Source organism: Pipistrellus kuhlii, unplaced genomic scaffold, assembly GCF_014108245.1.
Source record: "Pipistrellus kuhlii isolate mPipKuh1 unplaced genomic scaffold, mPipKuh1.p scaffold_m20_p_1, whole genome shotgun sequence".
Classification (NCBI taxonomy): Eukaryota; Metazoa; Chordata; class Mammalia; order Chiroptera; family Vespertilionidae; genus Pipistrellus; species Pipistrellus kuhlii.
In genome coordinates, this window is record NW_023425404.1 from 122421433 (window position 1) to 122445480 (window position 24048).

General features: G+C 45.9%; 1 protein-coding gene across 12 annotated transcripts in view; it reads left to right on the plus strand.

Annotated features, from left to right (window-relative positions):
- Window positions 1-24048, plus strand: part of CELF2 (CUGBP Elav-like family member 2) — a 534510-nt gene that overhangs the window by 480363 nt on the left and 30099 nt on the right. For all 12 annotated transcript variants that reach the window (XM_045588688.1, XM_036407861.2, XM_036407878.2 and 9 more), the window contains 2 exons: window positions 2224-2287; window positions 11681-11815. In XM_045588688.1, coding sequence (XP_045444644.1) covers window positions 2224-2287; window positions 11681-11815 — 199 coding nt within the window. The remainder of the gene's footprint in view (window positions 1-2223; window positions 2288-11680; window positions 11816-24048) is intronic.

The window sequence follows — 24048 nt, forward strand, 5'->3', positions numbered from 1 at the left end:
TTTGCAGTCATTTTCAGGCCATTGCTCGAGGAAGGCACATGGGAGGTTTTGCCAGGTGTCCTGCTAAAATCTATACAGGACTTGCCAATTCTTCTGGTCCGATCAGTGTAGAAATGTCATGAAAAAAGAAATGAGTCTGACTTAATAATTAGTTTTTCACAAACTTGTGCTTTTCAGATGTTCACAGTCCATCTGTTCAGTGGTATATACAAGAATTTTTTATCAGAGATTGAAGTCAGCTCACCTTGTCATGGTTTCTAAGAATCCAGCTTCCCACTCCACCGTTTCCAAAAACCAAGGCACATACATGTGCAGGTCCCTGGTCCGCAGCACAGCTCCATGCCCCATGGTGTGCAGAAGTCTCTGGCTGTTTCTTGAGTCACAAATGCAAGTGATTTCTGTACCCTGGAAGAGAATTAGCCCGTTCTCATGTCTGACACATGTTTCTATACACTCCTTACTATTCTTTCTCCTACTCTGAATTGCAAGTCTATGTCTGCAAGGGCTCGTGGCCTTTGCAGCATTCCCTGCCTCCGTGTTGAGGGGTGGCTTCTGAGCCCGACTCACCAGAGAGTGGTTTTCATGGAAAGAAAACCATGAAAGTGGTTTCTTGACACTCCAGCCTGAGCCTACTTATCTCAGTAGGCTCTATTAATTCCTCAAAATGTCACCTAATAGCAGGAGTAAGGAGTTGCAATCACAAGAGAATGAAAACCCCAAGTACCAGTAATCAAATAAAAATAAGGGACTTTTCTATTAAAATGGATGATCCCTGGCTTCTCCCTTTCTCTCTTTGTGTGTGTATGTTTCTCTTTCTTTCTTTCTGTGATGACTAGGTAATACACAGGGGTGAGCAAAAGTAGGCTATATTACCAGCCATCATTGCCTAAAAGATAAATCATAACTAAGATAAAAAATAATGATAAGACAAATAAATACAATAATTGATAAATTAATGATAATACAAGAATAAACTATTTTGTGTATTCACAACTATGAGCCTATTTTCGCCCACCTCTAGGCAAAAGTAGGATGAGAGTCAAGAAGGATGAGAGAACGATAGAGACATTTTTCTGGTAACGATTAAAGTTAATCCCTGTGATACCATTGTAAATCTTTGGTTTGATTGGCCACTGATACTACACTCTACTCAGTGCTTTCAAGTGAACTGATACTGATACATGCCTATTTTTGAGTCATACTTATCATGGAGTTTTGTTCCTATTGAACCAAAGGAATGGTGGTCTTCTACGTTTTGTTTCAAAGAGCTCCAAATAAATTCTGGAAACTCTCTTTTAGATGGTGAATCCATCTCTTCCTCCAAAGCTCGTAACAACTTTTCAATAATAAATTTGGTGTGAATCTCTGCTTTTTTGTATTCATGTACATTTTGAGTAGTGAAGGTAACTAGAAGCTTATCCTTGTGTACAAACTGTGTCTCTAGTGATCAATCTTAACCGAAAGAGAATATCAATACATTCAGTCAAATAATTAGCATAGCACCTGAGTGTTAACCTGTAACTCAAGTCAATTGGGCCAATAAAAGAGCATTTTAGGGCATCAGCCACATGCCTTTACCTTGTGGCATCCACTGATTCCACGTGAGGAAAAGGTGACGCTGACTTCGTTGAGTGCAAAGTGCAGCCTCACCAGATGGTTCCAAGTTCTGACAACACATTTCTCACTGCAGTGAAGACCCTGTTAAAATGGACTGTCTTGGTCATGTAGTCGTGGCTGTGAAGAGATACGTCATGTCTGTAGTTACCATGATGATTTCTCTGTCGGCCCAGGAATCAGTGGCTCCATGTGCATCTAATGACGGATGAAGGGAACAGAGCTGTGAAGGGACGTGGAAGGAACCGAGGCATGAACCCTGATTGACAGGACTTACAGTGACAACCAGACTGCAGAGAGCTCGGGCTAGTCATGCCGCCATGTTGGCTTCCATAGATTGAACACCTGGTTGTTAAAAAGAGTAAATTGTTTAATTGTTTTAAGGCAGCAATGTTATTGAATTTCCCCAGCGTCTGTGTTTCTTAATAGAGATCAGGCAGTGCTATGGATTTACAGCCCCGACTCTGGGAACCTCCAGTCCATTAAGAGACAGCAGCCACCAGCTATATACACGTAACAGAAACGGGGTGTGTTTGGTGTAGTTTGGGAGGCGCGTGGCCCTCACCTCGGTGCTTGTTAACGGTTGCATCTCCCTCTGTTTGTTTGCAGCTCCTGCAGCAGGCCACCTCCTCCAGCAACCTGGGCGCCTTCAGCGGCATTCAGCAGATGGCGGGTGAGTGGCGAACCACGCCTTCCCTCTGACTGTGCTGTTGTCTGAATCGAGGGGGATCAGAGAGCAAAGGAAAGCAGCAGCAGGGACAAGGAAGAACAAAAGCAATTACCAGCCCTCTTTGCTCTCCCTCTCCGGATGGGGTGTTAAAATTAGACCAGCGGTGGGAGAGTTGCCCTCCTGCCCCTGGCATTTCCAGCAGTTGTAACGAGGGGGCACAGAGCGTTCCTGCGTAGTACGCCCGTTGTCTTATTTTTAAAATTGGGATTGGTTACTGGGGAATTTCCAGCGAGGTTCTTGTATCCAGGGCAAGCCAAAATGATGAACGTCCTTCTAAAATTTTAATAATAGGCGCTCCATAAAAATGGTCTGACCTCCATAATGAAAGCCTGGGCTGCAGGCCTGTCTCCGTAATGGTCTGCGGTCCCCTGACGGCCACAGACAATTAACAGGGTGCCTTTTCCACTGTCGTCCCCCAGCTGACAGAATCGGGCATCCGACGCTTTTATGTGAAAGCATCATCTCTGTTCTTGAGGAAAATCAAAGTGTGGCTGGATTTGAAAGCCAGCCCGCGAAGGGGTTGCTTTTCCTAATGAGCTGTGTCAGTGGTGAGGCGGTGCGGTGACTAGTGCCGGGTCGCTCCTGCTGTGTCACCTTCAGGCTGGTCCCCTAACTTCCCACAGGGCGGGGAAGGCTGATTGTGCAAGAAATCCGAACACAGGTGCCGGTCACCTGCCTCAGGGAACAGCGAGAGCGCTTTTTCCTCATTTCTTTCCAGAGAGGTGGGGAGCAAGGGCAAGGAAAAGAACAGGTTTTTGGCCCGTTAAAATCAAGCAGTTTGTTTTAATCAAGGACACACTGAAAAAAATGTGCAGAATAAAAGCCAGATTTCTTATTCTGCCAAGATGAAAACTCCTTTTCTCTCTTTCTCTCTTTTTATTTCCAAATACATAACCCTTGGTTTTTTTTGGTTTTTTTTTCTTGTTTCACTTTGAATGGATCTGGAAACACTCTCCATAGGTTTCCCCTCCTGTGTGCTGTGATCACCAGCCCAGCCTTTCATGGCGGCCTCACGGGCTAATGATAGCTTGTCTGACGGGACAGATTGGCCCACTGTAAACATAAAGCAGAATCAGTCACTGGGCTCTCAATCTACTGGCACTGCCAGCTTATTCTGCTGTAATTATAGCTTTTGGATTATTGGGGGGGGGGGGGGAATGTATGTTCAAATGATAAGTAGTTAAATCATTCATCAGTATCTTTATGAATACAGTTTGGGAGGCTGGCCTTGGAGCCAAGAACCATATCGAATGGTTCATTTATTTTTAGTTCTGTGAAGGGAATTTGAGTGGCATAGGTAAACTACTCAGGAAGTGTTCTATGTTTTAAAAAGAAAAAACCTCCAGATTGCAAGTGCTAACATAAATGCTAAGGTTTGTCACACTTTCCACCGATGCTAGGTTTGTTTTTCTTACAGAAAGCATGGCTGCATCTAGATTCACAGTTAGGGCCCTGGCTTTGAGGAAGCCTCAGGCTCTCCCTCTCCCACTGCTGAGTTACGCAGAGAAGGTCACCAGGTCCCCAGGCTGCTGCCAAGCGTACTTCCCGGGCAGGCAGACAGAGCACCCTCACTTGTTAGCTGGGTGCTTTTTTGGCTCACCAGCCACAAGTCAGGATGGCGTTCACGTGCTTCGCGTGCTCATTTACAAACAGGTATCTGTGAGTCGCCTTAGAAGGTGCATGGATCGGATGGCTAATTTGAGGCACTCTGTAAATGCCCTGGCCTCCCCCAAATGCCCCATTCTTGAACCTTCAATATATGAAGTTCAGCACCCAGTGTCGGCACAGGCCAGGAAACCAAATGCTGACAGTCCATGGGGACCATTGCCTTGAATAGTATTAAGGATGTAGATGTCAAGGCTGTCTGCTGGGCGAGTTTTCAGGAAAGGGTGCCCTTCATTCATAAGCATAATTGTGTCATCGTCATAATCTTTTGAAGCATTGTGGTTTAGGGTATTTTTTTTTTTTAAATAAGGTAAAGTTCAATGGCCCGCTGCTCTTTTGTCTTCTCCCAGAAGTAGTGCTTCCTTTTTGTCTTTGCCAGTCATCTCACCCAGTGTTATAAAGTGACCTGTGATAGAGGCCACTTTCTAGAGAAAGCCTCCCAACTCGCCAGATGTGGGAGGGGTGCCTCTCTCTCTTGTGACCCTGACTGCCTCCCCTTCCTCCCTCACCTCTCTGACATACCTGAATCATCAGTGTCCGAGAGGCCGTGGCCTGGGCTGATGGACCAAGAGGTGCTCACAACTATTTTTGAGTAAACAAATTTATAAACTGGCAAACTCAAATTTATGTTTTTGGATACATTCCCAATGGCACTTAAATTAAAAGCTTTCTTAATTAAGAACTTTGGTGTTAGCTTTACGTCTAAGACCCCCCAAAAAAAGAAAAGAAAAAACACATTATATAAACTAAAGTATGTTCACAGGTAAATTGTCGTCGAGGATTGAAATTAGCTAGTTCATACAACATCACGCATATTATGGTGCAGATGGTCTGCAACACACGTGGGAGGAGGGCCATGAAGGCACACGGAGGTCATGGGTCCCAGACCCACCTGAGGTTAAAATGCTCGCAGAGTGGTTGAGATTGTGGCACAGTGCCAGGGGCACCTACACAGTTCGGATGCCATTTGTGTGTCTTCAGAGTTACATGAACTCCAGATGTAAAGTTCAGTCACTCCTGAATGGAACACTCACCAAAGAGAGGGAAATATCATCGCGGAAACCAGTAGTATGTGGCTGTGGACCACTCCCAGGCATGGCGTTCTGCCCTTCGAGAGACTCCGGTTTGTCACAGTCTGAATGTCTCATTTAAATGAGTAAAACACTCACTGGAGGAGAAAAATAAAGTAAATCTAAAAATAAGAAGCAGAAAAAGAAGTTTTAGAAGAGACGTTACTAATAGTTGCAATCATTAAAAGTGAATGAGACATCAGTTATACTTTTTTTATCAGACTAAAAGTAACTGTAAATGTGTTCCATGATTTTATTAAAGGATATCTTTATTAAATATGAATTTTAAAGAAGAAAGATTGGGATGAAATCTTAGTAAACTGAATACTTTTATGGTAATTTTTGTGCATCTATGAAGTTGATTTTCCCCTCTCAAAACTTCTAGTAAAAAACGTATCTATTTTTCCACTCAATTATTTGTTGCATGAATTTCTGAAATCTAAACGTGGGCCTGAGTTTGGGCTCAGAGTCTGGATTTTTCGTGAAGAAGAAGGAACAAAGGAAAAGTGGCTTAAGGTCATTAATTCCTTTTAACAAAAGAGGATTGTTAGAAAAACAAGAGTAGTATTTTACAACTTTGTTTTTAACATAGCTCCTTGAAATAACCATGCCCTTTATCCTCACAGCATGCCCAGGGCAAAAGCAACCCTTTGTTACTACATTGAAGTTGGGGAAACTGAAGTAGGAAGAGGTTAACTAAGTTATGTGAGGCCATAGCACCAAAAAGGGCATAAAATGGACTAGGGTACAGAATCCCCAAGCATCAAACAACTTTGAGGTAGGGACTGCTAGTGTCCCATTTCACAGGTGGGGCAACTGAGGCTTAGAGTGGTGGAGAAGAAACTTACCCAAAGTTACTGCGCAAGTAAGTGGCTGATCCACATTTGACATCCATTGCAACCTGATCCTGAAACCGGAGCTCTCGGAAGCAGGGCTCAGCGTCTCAGCAAATGCAGGTGTGCTTGCACAGGTACAGCTGCAGGACCTCCCTACACCCAGGGTTTAGCAGGCTTAGTAGCACACAGGGGCAAGCTGTAGATAAATAATACAGTGAGGGCCCCAAATCTGCTCAAAAAAAGAAGTTCAGAGACAGGAAAAGTGTCTCCATTCTGAATCACATTTCAAGTGTGTAAGTGTGGTTTGCTTTTGTCAGGAGAATGTGTTTTCTAGAGTGAGGAATTGTTACTAGAAAATTATAGAGATTCTGAAGCAATCAGTGGCTGCAGAGTGTCTTTTTTGTTGTTTTTATTGATTTGATTTGATTTGAGAGAGAGTGAGAGAAAGGGAGAGGAAGAAAGAGAAACATCAGCAGCCTCCTGCATGCCTCTACTGGGATCAAGCCTACAACCTGGGCGTGTGACCTGACCGGAAATTAAACCATTGACCTCTTGGTGCACTGGACCATGCCCAACCCATGGAGTCCCACTGGCCAGAGTAAAGAATAAGTATCCTTTGATAAACAAGAGAAAGCTTTCACTTTACTTCTGACACTCAGTAAAGCTGTTAGTTGTTCCGTTTCAGAATATCTAATCTACGTTTTAAAAGTAACAATAAAGTTATAGAGTGCAGGTATTTGCTTCAAACACCAACAAGGCGATGCTTTTCATCAGTTTGAGGCCCATTCCCAGAGAAGACTGTCTTAGAATATCTGTGATGAGTGGAAAGAGGAGAGGTATTTAAAAACCTGTACTGGAGGCTGAGAACCTGACATTGGAGATCCCGCCCAGGTGTAAGGTGTGCATCCCCATCCTGGACCCACAAGGATTCCCGTACACCCCAAGGCCGGTCTCCCACCCTCCACCACAGACACTTGCTGCAAATGTGCTAATGGGCCTTATGAGAACCTTCTATAACCACCCATCTGTCACTTTCTAACAGACCTGATTGGCAAGCACTTGTAACAACTGACATCTGTTCTCGCTTATTGATATGCAGATTTATGGTAATTGCCATGAACAATAAGACACAAAATTACCTAAGGTGAACATTAAATTAAATTTTCATGCCCTCTCCTTATAATTTCTTTTTAAATCTTAAGTTTCGAGTGGGCATATTTGCACATCTGTTCTCCACACCATTTCTTCCCTTTGAGAAGGACCTTCTTTTCCCCGGTGTGAGTGAAGCGGGGAATCCCTGTATTCCTTCCCAGCCTTTTTTTTTTTTTTCCTGCCATCTTGATCTTGGCACACTATTGGATTTCATAAAACTTACGCAAATGCATTGCATTTCTAGTCACCCAGATCATCGCCCCTGTTTTGAGGGTGTCCATCCAAGCAGAGCTCTTCATGAGGTTCACAGTGATGGCTTTCTTCTTAGAAATGAGCCCTGTGCCCAGTCAGATTCAGCTTTCCCGGGATGCCGCCCTCTGCTCTCGTCTGCTGCCCTTTCTGGATCATCCTAAGGCAGCAGCACAGGAGCTGCGGGAAGGGGAAAGTGGGAGCAGGCGGGTGGAGAGGGCAGGACCCAGGAGGTGCCTGTGAAAGGAGCTGAGACAGAGGAAGGATACGCTCTGACTCCCCCCACATCCCCACCCGGAAAAAAAAAAGAAAAAAAAAAGATGGAAAAGCCCAGCCGGCCTGGAACAGTGGTAGAGCATCAACCTCTGAACCAGTAGGTCACAGTTTGATTCCCCATCAGGGCACATGCCTGGGTTGTGGGCTCCATCCCCAGTGGGGGGCGTGCAGGAGGCAGCTGATCAGTGATTCTCTCTCATCATTGATGTTTCAATCTCCCTCTCCCTGCCTCTCGGAAATCAATTAAAAAAAATTTTTTTAAATATGAAAAGAACCATAAATGTGAACTCGAAGTGAGCAGAAGCAGAAACCCCCTGTCAGTGGGGCGCTGGGGCCTCAGTGTTGGCCCGGCGCAGAGGTAAAGGAGAGAGGGCTCGCTCCAGCCGGGAGCAGGTGATCGGCGGCGGGTGTCGCCTGAAGAGACGGATGCAGTCAGTGCGCCAGCGAGTCTGGTGCTGTTACGGAGGCAGAGAGAGGAGCTGCAAGCTGGTCCCCGTGGGCTTCCCAAGCTGCTTTCTGAGTTTCTGGAAGCAGTGTGGCCCCCAAGCCCCCTTCCTAATTGAGAAGTCCACACCATGGCTGAGGGCTCCTCGTTGTGAGAGGCTGGAAGAGCCAAAACCACAGTCCCCAAGGACCCATGCTGTAGGCAGTACGGGCTCCGTTTTATCCCCACTTCACAGCTGAGAAGTCCGAGGCACAGGCAGCCAAGCAGTTTGCTCAGGGAGGTTGGTTGGCAGGAGGTGAGGCAGAACCCAGGTGGAAACCTGCACTCCTCTCCATCAGCCGTGCTGCCTCCAGTAAGTGGCAGTTGTCACCAGCAGAGAAGCCTGTGCATCCGAGGCCCCAGGAACTCAGGACAGGGAGATGAAGAGATGCCTCTGCATTGAGAAGGAGAAGTGTGGGGGTCGGGGCTGGAGATGGGGCCCACCAGCATAGGCAGCCAGGAACCACCCTGACCACCTCTGGGGTGCTGAGCACTTCTGTCTGGGAGTGAGTGGGGAAGGGGCACCTTGAATCCTGCCAGGGTTATCTCACCTGAAAGGACTAGGATAGAGGATGGGCATGGCCCCTCCCCCTTGAGCACTTCAGCCGCCCAGTGCCTTCCTGTGCTGTCTCATCCCCGGCAAACTAGAGACCAGTGAGAGAGTTTCTGAGTTCCAGAAACTGACAGCAGGATTATCCCCCAGCTCCTGGCTCCTCCCTGCTCCAATATGCAGTGTCTCTTTGCAGGCAGGGACTGTCTCATTTTCTGCTTAATTCTCAGTGCAGTACCCGGGTCTGGCTCATATGGTCACTCAGTAAAGGATGGACAGATGAGTGAATGGATGCATGGGCAGATGGATGGGTGGGTGGGTGGGTGAGTGGGTGGACACTTGATCGGACAGACAGGTATATAGATGGGCAGGCACATACATGTGCTGCCCTCTGCTGGTTCTCTCCATCTAACCCTTCCGTTTCTCTCCCCCTAATCCAGTTTGTCAGCAAACCATGGCTCGAGAGCCACATGCGGCTCTTTGGCCCCTTGAGTGTGGCTCTTCCACAAAATACCACATGCAGGCGTGCACATACAGTGGATTGAAATTTCGTGGCCCATGTGCAGAAGTTGTTTGTCAGCCTGGGCGAGTCTATTTTGAAGAAACGGCGTTAGAACACTCAAGGTGCCAAAGAGCCGCATACGGCTCTCGAGCCGCAGTTTGCCAACCATTGCCCTAATCCCTCCGGTGATAGGGATCATTGCAGCCTCTCCTTTCCACACACCATCTCTGCTTCAGCCCACATTTTCTTCCTTTCCGTGCGCGAGGGTTGAACAGAGTGCCTCCCCTTCCTCTTGCTCCCCTGCCATGCGGTGCTCTTCTGGAGCCAAGATCCCCTGCCTGGCTTTTCTAGCTGAAGCAGGGGAGCCTGAGCGGCTGGCACGCTTCCGGTGGTGAAGCACCGGAAGGAATGCAGAGGGGGCCCCAAGGGACACACAGGGCCTGGCCGGGCTCCCTAGTGGAGAGGGCAATGGGTAGCGCAGCTGAGTGGTATGGCCAGACTCCAGGACCTCTATGGAGCGTTAGTGATGAGATGAAGGGGTACACTAGGCTCTACTAAATATTTGTAGAACGGATTAACTAACGATTGAGAGAAACAGTCAATACTTGATGCATTGTCAATACTGACGAGCTGACAAAACTGGAGAAAGCTAAGCACTTGGATGGCTCTATGGACAGTAAGTACTGTTCATTTCTCTGCCCACTTGCCCTACATGGAGTCACCATCGCCTGCTATGTAGACAGCAGTGTGCGCATGCGCGTGTGCGCTTATGTGTGTCTACGTGTGTGTATGCATGTGGGCATAGGTGGACTTGATAATGATTAAGACAACATCTTTCATCTTTGTCCTCAAGGAGCTTGGTACCTAGCTATAAAGGTAAGAAATACACAAAAATAGCATCAAAGTGAGAGATGGTGAATGAGTGACACCAGAGTTAAGAACAAGGAGATGAGGGAGTGTGCAGGGAACACACAGAAAGTACGTGCCCGTGTGAGGTGTGGCTGCAGGGCTGCCCCGGATGGGAGGTTCTGCCACCGTTGGCTCTGTGCCCTGTGGCCTGAGTCTCTGACCCAGGCGAGTGGGCTGAGGTCCTTCAGGCTCGGGAACTCTGCCCTCCGGCACGGCTCTTGCCTGGGGCAGGTCGGAGGAGCTGTCCCTGAGGAGGACTCTGAACCTGGGCCTACGATAGTGTATCTCCATATCATTAACGGATGCCAGATGTGCATTGCAGGTTTTCATTTTAGTGCTAAACCCTCCTCTTGCTGTGCAGCCAGCTGTGAGCAGTATAGCCTGGTCATCTGGTTTCTATGATTAAAACATCAGAGGGAACATTTGTCGCTGGAGAGCCAACGGGGGACAGATGGGTACACACATGTTCCTCACTCCTGGCAGCGGCACTCGAGGCCCACGCTCTTGTCACAAGTGTGAGGTGCATCCATGCAGCCTTTAGGAGTCGCCCCTCACCGGGTCCGGGTGGGTCTGCGCCGAAGCCAGGCGGCTCCTGTACTCCCCCGGTTCCGTTCTCCTAGAGCAAACCTGACAAGACTGTGCTTTCCGCACTCCACATCCTCATACATGGCCTGCAGCGCCTTGTCTGGTGGCGGGGCTTGCCAGCAGGTTGCGCTCACAGGACTCCAACCTGCATGTGTCCTGCTTCCCAGAATCCCCAGAACCAAGTGGGTTTTGGAAAACGGGTGTTGGCTCTCCCCCTGAGCCAGTAGAGCTGGGCACCTCTGGGAAGAAGGTGGAATATCAATTTGAGCAAAATGAGAGCCCATTTTGCAGCAAAGACATTAAGAATTCTTTTCTGAGTGGATAAGTCCTGACTGAGGGGTCAGGACAGAGGGTGGGGGAGCTTGGCAGTCCTGGGCAGAGGCTGCTTAGACTGAAGGCTCCAGAGCTGCGGCGTGGGGCCTTGGCAGGTAGGTTGCCAGAACATTCTCTGGCGCTTCATCAATACCATTGGGGGCTTACATTGAACCAGTCAGTCACTGTGCTGAGTGATTTGCATTCACCATCTTATATAGTCTTCACAACAGCCCTTTGAGGTAAGATACAGTTAATACTTCCACACCCTGAACAAGAAACAGAGAGGTTAAGTAATTTACCCAGAGTCACACAGCAGGTACAAAGGGCGGAGCCAGGAAGCCCTATCAGTTCAGCTTCAAAGCAAAAGCTTTGCCCCAGTAAGTTTTCCTTTTCTCTCTATATGCATCTATCAAGTTTAGAGACTGAGAGTTTACCCCTTGGACCCCCACCTTGTCCAAGCCCAGACCTCACCTCTTCTAGACAGTTCTCTGGTGGAAGGCCCGGCTGTGGCCAATGCACACAGAGCAATCTCCACCCGTCTTTTCCGATGATCTCTCAGCCCTGAACCGATCTGCGAAGGGCATCCTGGGGTAGGACAGGCAGCACCACAGGGAGATGATGGTGCTGAGAAGTTAGGAGACACACAGGTCGCCAGGGCTTACATCCCAGGGCGGGCTCTGTGGCCGTCATCTGCCCGGCAAAGGGGGTCTGTGGCTAACGGCACCTTTCTCTTCCTCTGGCAGGCATGAACGCTTTACAGTTACAGAATCTGGCCACGCTGGCGGCCGCTGCAGCCGCAGCCCAGACCTCAGCCACCACCACCAACGCTAACCCTCTGTCCACCACGAGCAGCGCCCTGGGAGCCCTCACCAGCCCCGGTAAGAGGACGTGACAAAGGGCACCCAGGTCTGCACACACCCGGTGCCACGGGCAGGGCAGGCGTGCCCAGGCAGCCAGCGAGCTGACCTGGGCATCGGGGGGGAACTTGTTTCTTTATTTTTGAAGAACCAAACTTTTCAACATGTGTGTTTTATTTTCCAACGGAAAAAGGTTTTTTCTCTGAGAGAATCCACCATGCTAGTGGTTCTCACACATCCATTTTGTTTCAAAATGCTGTCCACTCAATCCTCACTAGGTCTCCACCATTATGAAGTGCTTCAATCTCTTAGTCATGCTTTTTCTCCCCTCCCTCCCCCCCCCTCTCTTTTTAGCAATTTAAGAATTCTCTGTTCAATCTCAGCAGCCCTAATCATTGCAGTGTTACATTTCTCACCACCACCGTTCTTCTCGTTTGACTTTAAAGCCCAGTCCAGAGGGGCCACCTTTGTTGCCTGTCTGAGGTCATGCCTGGGCTGTGTCATGCAAAGTCTTTCCTCACATATGTTGATGCCTTATTCAAAAGCAGATGCCATTTTCCTTTCACACAAGCCAGACCTAATGGGGTTGCTTGGAAACCATGATTTGTTTGTTAAGAAATGTTGCGCTGGCTTCTCCTCCTCTCAGAATTTTCTAGACCTTGATAAATGACCTCACCTCCTCCTCTGGTGGGTGGAGGAGTTGGCCTGGACAATCTCCAAACTCTCTCTAACTCTAAAAACCTCATGACCCTCTGCCAGCTATGCCCAGAAGACTAGCTAAGTGTTGAAAACGCTTTTATGTAACAACACTGGTTTTCTTTGAGAAAAAAATGAAAGCTGCAGCACTCCGCTGACCAGCTGGCTTAAGGCTTTTGACATCGGGGAGGAAGGCAATAGCCCTCGGTTTGTCTCTAAAACAGTGAGACATTTCCCTCCGAGCACAGTTTGGAGGGAGAAATCCAGGGGATGTTTAGGAAGAGCTGGGGGATTTGTCCTTAATGTGCTGTGATCTCATAGCAGCAGCCCATAGAGCATTGACTCCATTCTCTAAATTGCCTTTAGAAGTGCACCATTCCTCTAGGTGGGCCTCGTTCCCTGAAACAAATGGTGTTCCTAAGAAACAACTTTGTCATTTTTTCCAACCAATTAAGTTATAGCTCTAATGCAATTAATGATGCGTTTGTTATTTAAATAATTCATATAGTGACTCTTTTTAAGAAATAAACTTTTTTGACATGATAAATACCACTTATAAAAATAAGGATTTTTTCTTAAAAACAATTTTTAAAATTAACCTCTCTGACTTGTTCCATAAATCTGATTGTAAAGTATTTTCTCAAATAAGAATTTTTATCTCCCCTACGAAGGCTGTGAAATTATTTTATTAAAACATCACACATTTTATTGTATCTTTAGTCAGAAGCTGACCTTTTTAACTATATTTTATTGGAGAGAAAGAAACTAAAAGTCACTCAAAAATCTGAACACTTTTTTGTTTATTTAAAAAGGATGAGGATTTGCACCTTTTTTTTTTTTTTAAGAGAAAACAATATTAACTTTATTTTGTCTAAAGTAAATTTTTCTAATTTTTCCAGTCTTGGAAAAATTACCTTCATAACCAGCAGGAACTGATCAAATCACTGGTAACATGGTAGAAAGAAGAAAACTCTTTTTCTTATGAAAACTCTCTTCCTTGTATGACAAAGAGCCATATAGGCCACAGTTCGGACCATGGTTCCTTACATTAAACTTTGATATATTATTGTAGTTACATTAAAATTATGCTGTTATTCTGACAGGCTAAGGGTATGTGGCCTGTTGTTTGCTTGTTAAGGGTTCATTTGACTTTATTAAAATATATTCTTCTGTCATGATTTTGTTCTGGAATGTGCCTTGGTTCCAGGGAATCAAAACTAATATTCACATATTTCATTCTTTGTAAGAGGACGTGTTGGTTTGAGAAGCAGAGCTCAAAAGCGGGTGGGAGGTACTCCGTGTGGTACTGTGAGTGGTAGATGGTACAGTCGGACAGTGTCAGGCGCTGCCCTGGGAGCTGGGGCAGAGCAGCGAACAGAAGGGACAGTCTGTCCCCTTCTGTCATTCCACTTCCAGCCCACCAGGGTAACGGACAAGAAGCAAGCGAGTGTGTGCCCTGCACGCAATGGACACACGCTGTGAGGAGAGACCAGGCAGCAAGGTGGAGAGAGGAAAGGGGTTGGAAGCGGCTTTCTTTCTCGGAAAAGGTGACATTGCAGCAGAAACCTGAGTAAAGAGGAGGGGAAGCCATGTTGACATCTAGGGACAGGGCATCAAAAGACCAAGCAGTTGGGAGGCAGGAGGGAGCTTGGCATGATCACACACTAGCAAGGAGACTGTGGTGCTGAGCAGGGTGAGGGTTAGGGGCATGGAGGTGAGGTCTCATTCATGGCTCCACATCCATTTCCTCCAATGTGGTCAGGAGCACAAATATGGTATAACCTTCTTTAAAAAAAAAAAAAAAAAATATTGGTTTTGAGAGAGAGGAAAAGAGAGGGAGAGCTGGAAATCAAACCAGCAGTCTCTCAGTCAAGACGATGTCCAACCAACTGAGCCACACTGGCCAGAGATGGCGTAACCTTGTTAAGATGCAGTGTACTTAGGCAGCCTAGGATGATGCCTGACGTATTTAAGGAACTTTAAATATATTTGACCCTTTTCAGATTTTTCCTGGGGCCTTACAGAAAGGCATCCTGTGTCCTGAGATGGGTCCCCTCCCTTCCTGCCCACCGCCAGCAAGGTGTCCTTCCCTTTGCTCTCAGAGCTGTCCTTGCACCGCCTCTGCTAACCAGGAATCGTGGAGCATGGCTTTCCTCCCTCCACTGAGGAATGCTTTGCATAATAGCTGAAAGTATTTCATTAGAATCCTGAAGTGTAGCAGCAGAAATGATTTAAATCTATATTTCAATTATTTTTCTTAAGTGTAACTAAAAAATCTGGCATTTAAGTGAAAGTAAATTATTTGTCTAATTTCCATCAGGGACTCTTTCAAAGTCACAGAAAACGTGGTTAGTATAGAATTCATGGCTCTCCACTTCATCAGAGCAATTTCCTATGGGGGGGAAAAATGGTTGCCAAGGCCAATGTCATTGCTTATTTTTTTTAAATAATAAAAAGCGAGGCTTACTATTGTTCCATGAACAACTCCATCAAACTGAAGTGCACCACTCCTGTACAGGCCTTGGCTTTGCCCTGTTTTTAAAGATGTCTCTTATGCTTCAGACAAATCTATCTAGAAAGGAAAGGGGCATTCAATCCCCTAAACTATTAATTCTTTTAATTGTAAATTTATCATTTCAATTTTTGCCAGGAACAGTCTCCCTACAGCATTATTATAAATGATTTTAAACCATCTATGCTTTAAAACATGAAAGATTAAGCTTTAATTTTTGTTTAAAAAAAAAAAAATCCCCTTAGGCAATAAATAGATTCCTTTGTCTCGTAGCCTTGAAATAAAAATTAAAATGTTCTAAATTGCCCATGGTTAGAATAAGTGTTTCATGCAATTATCAGATGGTAGTGAATAAAATAAGAAATTAAATCATGAAAGAATAAAAACCAGGTAGATGCATAGTATCCCTTTTATAACTTTATCCCAGGTCTTTTGAAACCTAATTTAATCATGTTTCTTATCTTTTATTTTGATGCTAGTGACCCAATGCATGGATTCATGTACATTGAAAGGAAATTAATTAGAAGGTGGCCAGCAGGGTGGGACTGGGCGAGATGGGCTGGTTGTACCCTGGAGCCAACCTCCCACGGTCCCTCCCCAATGTTTGCAGAGGGAGTCGGGTCCCTCCAACAGGTTGGGTCCCTTGGCCTGGCCTGTGGGGATCGGGCCAACACCGGCTCTCTGACATCCCCCAAGGGGTCCCTGAGTGAGAGAGGGCACTCTGCAAAGTTGCTGTCATACAGGGTGTGGAATGCAAACACAAGTGTGCAGGAAACCAGATTCATGGCTGACAGTACCCCAGCAGCAATGTAACCCACGGCCCGAGGTGGAATTGGGCTCCTTCATGTCTGGTTTTGGAGTGCATCACCTGAGAACCTCCACTGCCAAGTCACCGCAGCTCTGCAGCTCCTGTGTTGAGTGTCTGCCCCCTGGTGGTCAGTGCACATCATAGCGACAGATCAAACAGTTGGACACTTAGCATATTAGCCTTTTATATAGATAGATAGATAGATAGATAGATAGATAGAGATAGATAAATATAGATAGATATATAGATATAGATATAGATATAGATATAGATATAGATAGATATGATAATTTGTCCTTTGTTTATTTCAATCTCATATTTAATTAATTCTTGGGTCATTTTTTCTTATCCAATTTTGAACCTGTTTTGAGGAATCTGTTATGTCTGTATTAGTATAACAAGACAAATTGTCTTTACGCGTGCATCTAGGTCTTAAAGAAAGATAATATTTGTAGACACATTGTTTTGCTTGGTGATTTTGAAAACTTAGGTGAGAGCGTTGTTATTTACCACATGTGAACATTTCTTTGGCATTTTCTGTCTACAATACAATATTGTATTCCTATATCACAGTATTTCACTGACCTTCTACTTCCTTTGGTTTCTTTTTGTTTGTTTTGGTTTTTTTATGTTTTAAAATTCTCCAAATGCTCTTGAAGTGCACTCAATCAAGTGCACACTTTGGGATAATAGGTAATTTCTTTCGATAGTGTAAAGCATTTTAAAATACTAAGGGAGCATTTTTCCATTCCCACCGTTGACTTTTCAACTAGTTTTCACCTGGTATTCTAGGCAATGTTGTTTCCTCATCTCCCAGATGTTCCCTGCCTCCTTGAAAGCTGTGACAGACACAATAAAGTCCCAAGAAACAGTGTGGCTTCCCTGGAGACTGAGGTTGAGAGATTGGGGGGTGCATTCCTGTGACTGGGGCCTCTCCCACACTTCTCACACAGGAATTACAGGGAGTGGCCCCTTCTGTGTGGAGAAAAGCTGCTAGCTGGATGGCTGGAAGAGCAGTGAGGCACCAGAAATTACCCTCAAACTTTCCAGAGTTCCCAGAGGCTTCCGTCCCCCTTAACTGTGCCTGCAGGGTGCCATGCACACGCTCGCGCCATGGAGAGAGGGGGTCTATCCACTGATGGGACAGTTTCCCAGCCTTCTGCTTTTGCAGGGCAAGCATGTCATACATTTCTAACAAACACCTGATTCTGCACCTGAGCCAGAGGCACACTCCTTCCTCGGCAGCTGCACTAGGAGCTCTTGAGGGCAGAGACAGAGGCGAGGCTGAGTTGGCATGTGGGGGAGAGGGGCTCTACTCTTCCCTGCTACCAAAGTCCGTTCCGCATACTCCTACCAACACATCCCGCACACTCCCGATGCGGAGTAGTGTTTGAGCACACGCCTGGTCTCTCGCCATCCAGAGAGTAAGGCCTTTCAAAGCAGGGAACGTTTATTTGTTTGAATCCCCCTTGCATTTGGAACAATATCTCGCACCCAGGCACTCAAATAGTGTTCAATTCCATTAATGAGCAAAATGAAGATGTTCTCAGACAAGTGTTTAAAAGCCCTTTATTCGCCGAAACCGGTTTGGCTCAGTGGATAAAGCATCGGTCTGCGGACTGAAAGGTCCCAGGTTCGATTCTGGTCAAGGTCATGTACATTGGTTGCGGGCACATTCCCAGTAGGGGGTGTGCAAGAGGCAGCTGGTCGATGTTTCTCTCTCATCGATGTTTCTAGCTCTCTATCCCTCTCTCCTCCTCTCTGTAAAAATCAATAAATATATTAAAATAAATAAATAAATAAATAAATAAATAAATAAAAGCCGTTTATTCATTCTAGTCCAGGGTGAATCTCCGAGAAGGAACCCCAGTCTGTCACTGACCTTCGGCAAGGTCAGCGACCCACCCAGACTTGGTCCTTAGTAACCTGAAAATAGCCACTCCGCACAGTGAGGATTCAGGTCTGAAGAATGAATCAAAAGTAATTCACATTAGAACTAAGCAGTTTTATATTCTAATAATTTTAGGAAGATTGGCTTTCACATTGTTCTGAGGTCATGTGATGTGGAATAAGGCAGAGTCTCGTATCAAATAAAGGCATTTTATTTTCGGAAGAATCACGGACTCCTGTGTGGGCTTAGGGAAGCTCATCTGCCAAAAGTCTTCTTCGTTATGAGAGCTTCGCTAACTCCACGGGGTCCTGGGGGTACCTCCCCATTGAACTTCTCAAGGTGTTTGTCACATATGCCTCAGTGTTTATTAATTCAGGACTAGTTGTCTGAACCTCCCATTGTTCTCCTTGGGCCCATCTTGTCTCATTGCTTATTTTCATGGAAAAGAAGTAAATCTCAAAACAGTTTTCTCTGTCACTAGCTAGATGGCTTGTTGTTTCATTCAGGCTGTTGTTAAAACTGGCTATTCATTTGTGGGGTCAAATCAGTCAAACAGCTTACACCCCTACTGCTACCGAAAGAGAACGGACATCCCCTTCTTCCTTCGTTTCCTGAAAGTTCCAGCATTTTGTGCTTTTTTTTATTTTTTATTTTTTTTTGAGGTTTCCACATGTTAACTCGTTCTTTATTTTCATAACTGTTAATGGAGGTTTGACATTATGTAAAATGTTCCATAAAGTGTCAGTACTGTGATGATAATTTCCCAGTATATTTTTCATTCATTCAATAATATTTATTGAGCATCTGCTATGTACCTGGGATAGTCTAGGACATTTGAAACATATCAGTGGACAAAGCTGACAAAAATCCCTATCCTTGCGTAGATTATATTCTTGCATTAGCTTTTTAAAAAGCATTATTTTACTAAATCCCTAATATAGTAAAATGATTCCATTGGCCTTTAAGCATCAACAATAACTTTTACACCCTTTGCAAACACCTTTCGCAACCATTATTTTTGTGTACTTTATGCTAAAATGTTTGTAAGACCACAGAAGGGGAGGCCTTTTCTCACTACTTTCTTCCCCCCGTGTGAACTGTCCCATTTTTCTAAACAGTTAATGCAATAGGAGCCCTGGGGGCAGTATTAGCCATTAGGGTGCATTTGGTAATTCACAAAGCTGAAAAAAGTGAGACTCATGCTTGGTACTCTGCTCTGTGGATTCTTAAGAGAAGCATCTCGTGTAAATCAAATATTTCAAAAGTTCTAGGCACTTAAAACATTTTTTGACATAATCGGCAGTGGTCTGCTTTCTAGTGAGTGGTTCTGTATTTGGTATTGGCCGTCCAGCTTCTGGGGTGACAAACAAAACCTTCTGAGGGAAAGTTTGTATGGAAGCTGATTGGATTTTGCACGAATTGTTCAAACAGGCCTTCCATTTACATGCACCCCACAGGCACCTGGGTATCTGAACCTCGAGTCAGATAAGGATGTAAAAAATTTAAGGCAGAAAGTATTTACATCACATGCAAGTAAAGAATTTCAGTATCTACAACCAACCAAAACAAGTTCATACCCAGGGCAGAGGTTTAGAAAATACTTAGCCTAAAGAACGTAGGAAAGGAATTACAGTTTTATTATCTTTCTAGAGGCTGTGGACATCTTGGCTAAGAGCTGAAAGACTATGATTTTGAGCAAATCATTTCATCTTTGTTCAGTTTTCTCAGTTGTGAAGTGAAGTTGTTTGCTTTTACAGTGGGAAATTTGACTTGAGATTATAGGACCAACACACCCTACTTACCAAAGGCGAAAATGGCACTATTAGATTAAACCGAAGGAGATACCACAGGCAGGCAGGGAGCCAGTCACCACTGGGAGCCAGGCCCAGAACCCAAGGGAGCTGTTGGCTCTGTGTCCAGCAGCACCCAGGCGGCGCTGGGAGGTGGGCTGTGTGGGGAGGCGGCCACCCTGCTGGCCTGCGGCCTACTTGGCCTGCCCCGCAGGTCACAGCCTCTCCCGTCTAGAGCTTTGCTGGACAGTCTCCCGACCCTTTGCCAGCCTGGGCATCATAGGAAGATCTGCCCCCTAGAGAGGAGTGTGTGTGTCCGTCTGGGCAGACTGCCCTTCTCCAGGACCTCCTGACACCAGGATGCAGACGGGTTTGGGTGCCTCCCGCGGAAATGCAGAGAGTGAGCCTGGTCACAGCATCACATTCTAAGTTGTGAGGGATTGTCAGGACCTAGCCAGGTGCCTCATTCATGACCCACGTGGGGCGACGCGCAGAGGTACCATCATGAGAGGTTTGAGCAGGAACTCCCGGGGAACCGGAACTACCGTATACCTCTGGATTTTTGCACTTATATGTTCTCACCCTCATGAGAAACCACTAACTTTTTTTTTTCTTCAATCTGTGCCCATGACCATCTGTTAAAGCAAGCATCGGAAGTCAGCTAAGGAAAGGTTTGTACTTTTATTTATTTTGGTAAATTACAAGCACAATATCATTGGAAGAGAAAAATAGATTTGATCTTCTCTTTCCTTTGTCCCATTCTTGTTAGATGCAAATCCTTAGTTTTATATAAGCTGACTTTTTCAAACTCATGGCCCAAACTCATGTCTGCCCTTTATGGGACTGGAGCTGGGAAGGGCAGAGGGGAAGGTGTTACTAAAAATAAGGTTAATTAAGGAGGTACCCAGCTTTAGTGACAACTAATAAAGTAGATTTTTGTCTTAGAAGATCAGCTAGTGAGTGCTCCACCAAGTGGAAATGAAAGTGAAGAAAACAGTGGGACGGCTTTGGACATTAGGAGTGTGATGCTGTCCACATCCATTTCTGTAGCACTCTCTCACCTTCCAAAATGCTTATCATCATAGAATAATGCCTTAAGGGTAGTTCAGAGTTCAAACTCTGTGCATTTCCCCTTACCCGCTTCTAGAGAACCAGTAATGGCTTGCCCTGCCCTGTGATGCAGCACCACGTTGCTCACCAGCCTCCGCGTGGCTCGGAAGTGACGGCATGAAAGCATGCAATGCGTGGGAGGCATGCCTTTTGCAGGGTGTCAGGCAGTGAGATCCAACACCTCAGCACCTATCGGCACCATCTGCACTGCACACAACCTCCTCCTACCCTGTCTCCTCCCTCTTCCCACCCTCCCAGCCCTCAAAGATAAATCTTTTAGAGATGAACTAAAAGGAGAGGTGTGGTTATTGTGGGATAATTAGGCCCCATGGGAGAAGAGAAACTGTACTGCTGCTGCCCTACAGTTGTGATTAGCTAATAACGATAGTGCCTGTGTCGCTGCTTAATTATTCTACGTCCTCACAGCCTTCCCTGCGCTGTTGGACTCCAGTGTCCGGGCTCACCTGAGGCAGAACACAACCACAGGCTCCGGTGCCCTGAAGTCTGGGTGGTTGGTGCAGGCAGTTTTCTGTGCTTACAGCTATTTCATGTCCTAAACCACAAGAACATTGCTTTCACCGTGCCATTGTTCTGTGGAAAGTGTTTAATGAATGCACTGAAGGCAGGCTCTTGCTGTCTGTGTTAATGTTGTTTCATTGTTGCTTAAAAAAAAAAATACTCCTGTCCAGGAGAAATGGAAAGAGAGTTAATTTAAAGAAATAAATGCTTTTGGTTCCTAGAAAGCCCAGTCGCTTCTGGGCTGGCCTTGATGATAGGCATGAGCTGCAGTGGAAGACAAGGAGGAGAGGGCAGTGCTCACGTAGGAAGGATGACGGAAATGAAGAAGCGGTCAATCCCGGAGGGCCATGTAATTAACTCTTTGTGGATCTGGGGATGGGTGGAGGATCTCCGAGCACCCCGCAGTCAGCAGGCAGCCATGCCCCCAAGTGGGAACCATGTTCATCGCCCCACCTTCTACCTGGCCTTTACTTTGTGTGTCCCTGATTCTGATTCAAGCAGAAAGCAGGTTCTTGGGCTGGTCTTTAAACTTGGCCCTGTGCATGCTCCTGGCTTCTCCCACATGAGTTATGTCAGAGGCATGAAGGGTCTCTCTCCCCATCCTGGCTGCGTTGATTCTATTTTTTAAAATACCCACCTTCTTTCTCTGGCATAAAGCAAAAAGGAATGGTTTGCTGGGTCTTTGAGCCACAGCTCAGTGTGCCACAGGACCCCGCTGGGAGGCTGGGAGGTGGAGTGGGATACCCTTCATCCAGCCCTTTCAGGCCTCCACATTGGCCTCGTCCTAAGAGAAACTGGACATGGAGTCTCCAGTAGAATGTTCATCTATTCACTCACCAGAAAGTTAGTGCCCACACTATGTCAGTTACTCTTGTAGGTTATAGAAAATAAGAACTCCTGCTCTCTAATAAGCTTGTCTCCTGGTGGGGTTTTCTTGCACAGAAGATTGTATCATCACTTACTACTCTTACATAGTGTTTGCTCCTGGTTTCCTGCCCCCTAGCACCTGTTTCCCTTTCTTATCAAACCTTACCTCCCCCTGCAGCCTTTCCTCTCCTCATGCCGCAAACTAAATTCTACCCACAGCCCTGGTGGAGTTTGATGGTACTGCGCTTGGACAGCCCTGAGACCAGCGGTCTTCAGGCTTTATTGAGCCAGACACACCAAGAGGGCTTATTGAAATCAGATTCCTGGGTCCCACCACCAGAGATTTCAGTTCAGAGGGTCTGAGGTTACTTCCTACTGCCGGAAGTCCTAAACTGTTAATTCTTTAAAAAGTGACCTTTGCTGTTAAATGTGTGTATGGTTACTGTGCCCGCACTGTGTTCCCTGCCTCCAGCAGACAGAACGATCCTGACCAAATGGCCGTCAGAGCATCTCAGCCCCCGGGCCATGGGTCAGGGGGTTCACATCACAAAGTCTGGCCTTTCTCTCGATGATCATTTTCTCTGCGATTCAGTTATTCAGGATTTGAGCTGGGTGTGCTCAGTGGGGCAGCTGCTGTATGCATTCCTGGGAGAGGAGAAGGCAGAAGCTACACTGTGTATTGAGCCTGATCAGGCTTGTGTTTACTCTGCAGTCTCTAACTAGACCTGAGGTTTTCTTATTGTTCAGTTGTGCTGTGGGCAATGGAAATTGGAATCTTCAGCAAAGTTCAGCCTTGAACCAGTAGAATTGTGCTTTCTTGCAGACCCTGTTCCCCTGCCAGGAGATGCAGGCAGTGTGTTTGGCACTGGTGAAAACAATAAGAGCTTTTCAAAAGCGAGTTTATTGGCCCTCCAAGGCTACCAAGCATAGCCTCGGGGCCTTCAGAACCCCATCCGTGACCATCAGAGGCCTCCGGCTTTCATATTTCACAGATGGGGGGGGGACCTGCCTCTGAGGCAGTGGGGCTCACTTTGGAAGAATTCTAATCCGTTGACACTTTCTTTGTACTGAATCTGCCTCCTTATAGCTATCACCCACTGATCCTCATTTTGATCTCTTGAGCTATAAAAAAATATATTTCTGGTGTTAAGACCTAAAACCATTTCTTCCCTTAGTATTCTTCCTCTCTAGGCTAAATTGTACCTTTTTATCAACTGTTTCTCTCTCACTCAACTTGACTTTCAGGCCTGGACAAATTTATGCGCACAGACTGAGTTTCTTGATGATCAGACTAATGAGAGAGGCTGCAAAATTTGTCATCCATGCAGCAGCCTCGCTAGGGGGGAAATGTTGAATCTTCAAGTGTTGTAAAATGATGTGAAAACAATGTAATACCTCCTTCTGAGGACAGAATAGCCAGATTCTCTTCCTTCAGATATAGACCCAACAAATGCTTATTGATCATCTATTAGCTATCAGACATCAATGCCACCTCATTTGACTATTTGATTATCATGTCACTTCTCGGAGCTGAGTCACAGTATTCCCATTTGGCAGATAATTGCTAACCCTGGCTAAGTCACACCCCAGATTTTACAGATGAAAGGGACAAGGCAGAAAAGTGGGGGTGAATCTGAGTGGCTGAAAAATGCATTGCTTCTGCAGTACATCTTCCCAGTAGCCACATGTGCAAGGTGCAAAATAGGAATTTAAGTTCAATATCAGCATAATATTAACTCTTTGGAGCCAGCCAGCTGGGTGAGATCCTGGCTATACCACTTATAGCTGTGTGACCTTCCACACGTTACCTAAGATAGTTATAAATGATTAAAGGAGCAAACATTCATAAAATCCTTAAAACAATGACAGACACATGCTAAGCACTCAATAAATATGTTACCATGATCACTAGCTTTGTTCCTGTAGCAGAAGCTACACTCAACTGAGTTTTCTTTTACTGCTCTGGTTCTCTCTCCACTCCCTCTTCCAGTGACAAGGACCTTGTGATGACCCGGGCCCTCCCAGATAACCCAGGGTCATCACTCATCTCTTGAGCAAGCA